The 5,203-nt window shown below is 44.7% G+C and overlaps 1 protein-coding gene across 1 annotated transcript in view; it reads right to left on the bottom strand.

Annotated features, from left to right (window-relative positions):
• The window catches only part of LOC126489861 (KH domain-containing protein 3-like), a 2,607-nt gene extending 1,336 nt beyond the window's left edge, over window positions 1-1,271 (bottom strand). Inside the window, 3 exon segments of the mRNA XM_050124435.1 lie at window positions 8-315; window positions 691-870; window positions 1,068-1,271. Of these exon segments, the coding sequence (XP_049980392.1) occupies window positions 8-315; window positions 691-870; window positions 1,068-1,236 (657 nt within the window). The 5' untranslated portion in view covers window positions 1,237-1,271.
• Between the last annotated feature and the right edge of the window lie 3,932 nt (window positions 1,272-5,203).

Below are 5,203 nucleotides of genomic sequence, written 5' to 3'. Positions count from 1 at the left end.
CCTCCACGGGGGACAGCTGGGTGGCAGCCTCATGGACCTCCACGGGGGACAGCTGGGTGGCAGCCTCTTTGACTTTCCTAACGAGAGACAGCCGGGTGGCAGCCTCTTGAATTTTCCCCATGGGAGACAGCCGGGTGGCAGCCTCTTGGACTTTCCCCACGGGAGACAGCTGGGTGGCAGCCTCTTGGCCTTTCCCCACGGGAGACAGCTGGGTGGCAGCCTCTTGGACTTTCCCCAAGGGAGACAGCCGGGTGGTAACCTCATGGACCTCCACAGGAAGACACTGGGTCTCATCCTCTTGAGAAAGGTTCTTCTCTGTGTCGAAGAAAAGCAGTGGAAGGACACAGGTAAGGACAGTCACCCTTGGGACTGTGGGGGGTAGGGGAGACACAGGTTCCCAAACACAAGGCAATCTGGCCTCCTACAATATTTCTTTTTTGTTTTTGGTTTTTCAAGACAGGGTTTCTCTGCAGCTTTGGTGCCCATCCCGGAACTAGCTCTTGTAGACCAGGCTGGCCTCGAACTCCCAGAGATCCTCCTGCCTCTGCCTCCCGAGTGCTGGGATTAAAGGAGTGCGCCACCACCGCCCGGCCTCTCCTCCAACATTTCTGAAACCCACTTTCCCCAGGGGATCCCTCCCAAAGAGCCAAGGTTTGTCAGCAAGACAGCCCTACAACTCCCAGTCCATACCTTGCCTCATTCGCGGGCGGAAATAGTTGACCAAGTTGGATATCATCTGGGAAACGTCTTCTTGGTAATGAGGAGGCCCGAATATCAAAATCTCTGCATCTTCTTCAGGACGCCAATGGGTCACTTTAAGCAAGGTCCGTGACATACTCTCGACATGTGGAATGTACTCTCCATCCTTGCCTGAGAAGGGAACAGGAGGAACATGAGGGTGAGGTGGCTCCCACTTCTTGGCACATTCATTCAGAGGTTGAGGCAGCTGGATAGAGGTGGCACAGGCCTGGGGCCACAGCCACTGGACAGGCTCTCTCTATAGGACATACTCAGGCAAAGGAGTCAGGAAAAGGTTACCTCTTGCCTTCCCTCCCCAGGTCACTCACCAAACATTGCTTCCACGAGCCAAGGATTCACATACACTGTCTTTGGATCATCCAGATGCTCGGTAAAGAACCACTTGGGCAGCGTGCTGGAGTCTCCGACCACTTCAAATAGGGTCCCTTCTTTGTGCTTCAGCTGGACCAGCGACTTATAAGTCTTAAAAGGGGCCATAGTACACCAGTATCGTCACAAACAGCCTAGGCAAAGCTAAACCCAGTAAACCCAAAAGAAGCCTCTCTGGAGAGCTGTATTTCAAGGGCTGTTTGCTAGCCACTCCCTACTTTTGTCCTCCAATTGGCTTTTAGGCCTTGCTTCTACTCCCAGAAGCCCTGCCTCTCCTCACCTGGTCTCATGTGGTCTGCACCTGAGAGGGAAGCCTTGCACCTAGACTGGTTTCTGATCTTCAGGAGCTTGTTGGTGCTGGGGCTTAGTAGCACATGTCGTTAATCACAGCATTTGAGAGACAGAGAGGCAGGCTGATGATCTCTGTGAGTTCCAGGCCGGTCAGTGCTGCACAGAGAAACCCTGTCTCAAAAAACAAAACAGACAGGGCAAAAAAAAATATGTGTTGGGAAGCAGCAGATATCCTAACTGTGAACACAGGGCGTTGACAACAGTCTACCCAACATCAAGACAGACTCTTTTTTGTTTTAATGTTGATTTTTTTTAATTTATTTATTTATTAAAAATTTCCACCTACTCCCTTCCTCCCATTTCCCTCCCACTCTCCCCCCTCCCACTCAGGACAGACTCTTACCAGACCTCAAGCCCAATAAGTCTCACATATTCCCTATACCTTAGCTCTGAGTGAGTTATCTGCCCCTAGTAACAAGTTTCCACATCCTTTTTCTATTTCCTTTGGTTTTCGTTTTGTTTTGTTTTATTTGTTTTGTTTTTGAGACGGGTTTCTCTGTAGCTTTAGAGCTTGTTCTGGAACTAGCTCTTGTAGACCAGGTTGGCCTCGAACTCACGGAGATCCGCCTGCCTCTGCCTCCTGATTGCTGGGATTAAAGGCGTGTGCCACCACTACCCGGCTTGTTCCTTTGGTTTTGAGACCGGGTCTTGCTAAGTACTCTGCCAGGCAGGGATCACAACACGCTGAGGTCCATTAGGCTTCCCAATTTCTTTTACTTTCAAGAGACAGCTGGAGAGAGACGCAATAGCTCTGCGCTCTGAGGCAGACGCATGAAGCTCTGATCCATGATGGACGGAGGCTAGAATCTTCCCGTAACCAAGCACACATCCTACCACCTGAAAGAAGACCGCCATCGCTGTCTAGACGTCCAAATCTTAAATTCACCTGGTTTTCATTGCTGTGCTGACAGGGCTCCTAAGGTGAACAGATGAAGTAAACTCAGTTCTAGAGCAGGAAAAAAAAAAAAAAAGAGAGACAGCTGGGCAGGGACAAGAGAGAACACCTGTAGTGAAGACAATGCCACACACGTGTCTTCCTAACCAGAGAGATTATTTGTAATGCCTCCTTTCTCTAAACAACAGAATTACATTTCCATTTAGTTTCCTGTGCACTTTGCTTATTTGCTGATATTTAAGAAAATGAAATAATTTGTCGGGTAGTGATGGGGCACACCTTAGAGCCCAGCACTTGGGATACTTGGGGTAGAAAGATCTCTGTGTAAGAAAAAAAAAAGGAGGAAGATAGAGAAAGAAAAAAAGGAAGGAAGGACAGAGAGAGAGAAAAAAAGATGGAAAAAAGAAAGAAAGGAGAGAGAAAGAGAGAGAGAGGAAGGGAGGGAGGAAGGAAGGAAGGGAAAACGAGATCACCTCCTGGGGTCAGCAGTCTAGGCCTCATCCCCAGCCAGAAGAAACCCCAGAACCCAGTCAGGCTCTTCTTTATCTTCTCTGCATGGAGGGTCTAGGCAACTGTAGGTATTTAATACACCCCAAAGGGTCCTGAGATGGGAACAGAATAGGAATTAAGAGGCAGAAGAAGACAGAACCCATTCAGATAACCAAAGTGGACCTATAAATGTCTGTGGGTCGGCAGACCAATGTTTAAAATATTTTTATTCTACTTTTATTATTTTTAATTATGTGTAAGCATGTGTGTGCGTGTGTGTGTGTGTGTGTGTGTGTACGTGTGTGTTGGTATTATGCAATAGTGAGTGTTGGCACCCTAGGGAGACCAGAAGCATTGGGTCCCCCATAGCTGGAGTTACAAGCAGCTGAGTCACCTGATGTAGGTGCTAGGAGTCAAAACTCCTCCAAGTCTGTTGGGTGTGGTAGTACACACCTTTAATCCCAACACTTGAAAGGCAGAGGGAGATTGACCTCTGTGACTTCAAGGTGTGGTGGCACAAGCCTTTAATCCCAGTGCCTAAAGGGCAGAGACAAACAGATCTCTGTGAGTTCAAGGGGTGGTAGCACACACCTTTAATCCCTATGCCTGGGAGGCAGAGACAGGTGGATCTCTGAGAGTTCAAGGACAGCCTGGCGTACAGAGTTTTCCAGGACAAAGATTACAGAGATGGAGTCTCAAAAAATAAAAGTAAAAATAACCAAAATAGAGTTAAAATAAAGCTGTACAAAGATGGAAAATACACAGAGAATCTTGATACTGTATGCTATTATGCTCTCTTTGAATTGTTTGAATGCTGAGGCAGGACCAACAGCTGCTAAAAGATATGTGTTTATAAATGCTGCTGAACTAATCTATCATAGATATTTTGAAAATGCCTTGACTTTGAAATTTGGATCTAAGGACATGATGCTTTGGAAACGAGTTTCTTATTTTGTTTTCACAGAGGGTGAGAGTCTGTGGATTGTTTCTATTCCAAAATGGTATGATGGACCATGCCTTCCTGAAGGGTTGCTGTGAACACCTTTAAAAATTACTTCACTCAACTGCCAACTGAGATAAACCTGCCACACAGGTTACACCCTAAACGATCTGATTAGCAGTGCCCCCATTCAGCAGGAAGCAGTTTGGAGAGAAAAAGCTGCACCCATGTTCCCAAATATGGTTTATAAAAGTTCTTTTACATTTAAAGGGGGATATGATATAGATATGAATAATTTGTATTGGTATAGATTTTAAGGTCAATTTTGTTATATGTATATGTATATGTATTTCTGATATTGATTAAGGTATTGTGATTGTGTAGTTCATTTAAAATGCAATGTATAATTAGGAAATATAGGTTATTAATGGATAATCAACAATAATAGTCAAGCTTGTAGTCATGTTAGATTTTCTAGATATATAGAGATATAGCTCAGTTAAATAGACATTCTTCATATCTTTCAAAGACTGCAGAATATGGCATTTAATGTTCTAATAACTTAGGGTTTTTCATGACAATGAGACACTCTGCTCCTGGCAGCACCAATCTACTTCGAGAGGAAAATGGGCATTGAAGAGGATCCTTATGGAGTTTGATAGCCATTTGGGCAAGAAACTGCTCTTGCCTGGACTGTTGCATAAACTGGACACAAAGAACCCACAGAAAGAGGACTGCTGAACATGCCTAAAGGTGAGATGATCTTTCGGGGTTCCTGATTCATGAGAGTCTGCAAGACATTTTCCAGGACACAACAGATAGTGCCTGAATTGCCTTTGAAATTTCCTGCTTCATGGAAATGTCTGCTGGAAACTATAGGCCTGTAGGCCAAAGATGGATGCCCCAATGGTACAGAGGAACTTTGGGTGACTGTCCAGGCAGCGAGATGTCTCTGTCATTTCTAGAGTTTGGAAGTTGCTTATTTCTTATTTGCTTAGGTAATATTATATCCTTCTGGAGACTTTGATGAAGTTGAAGAATAGATATATAGTTATTGTTTTCCTTAGTTATGATAAAGATGAAATAGATGTAAATATTTTAACTGTAATTCTTGCTTAATAACTGTTTTGTTGGGGCTGGCGAGATGGCTCAGTGTTTAAGAGCATTGCCTGCTCTTCCGAAGGTCCTGAGTTCAATTCCCAGCAACCACATGGTGGCTCACAACCATCTGTAATGAGATCTGGTACCCTCTTCTAGCCTGCAGGCTTAATAAATAAATAAATATTTTTAAAAAAATGTTTTGCTATATGTAATTTTGCTGTGTTAAAGTTAAAGCCTTCCTTTTTTTGTTTAAACAGAAAAAGGGGAAATGATGGAGGAAGGTCATTGGTTAAAAAAAT

Source organism: Alexandromys fortis, unplaced genomic scaffold (assembly GCF_014885135.2).
Source record: "Alexandromys fortis isolate MF-2015 unplaced genomic scaffold, M_Fortis_MF-2015_v1.1 scaffold_22, whole genome shotgun sequence".
Lineage (NCBI taxonomy): Eukaryota > Metazoa > Chordata > Mammalia > Rodentia > Cricetidae > Alexandromys > Alexandromys fortis.
This window is presented reverse-complemented; position numbering and strand designations above follow the sequence as displayed.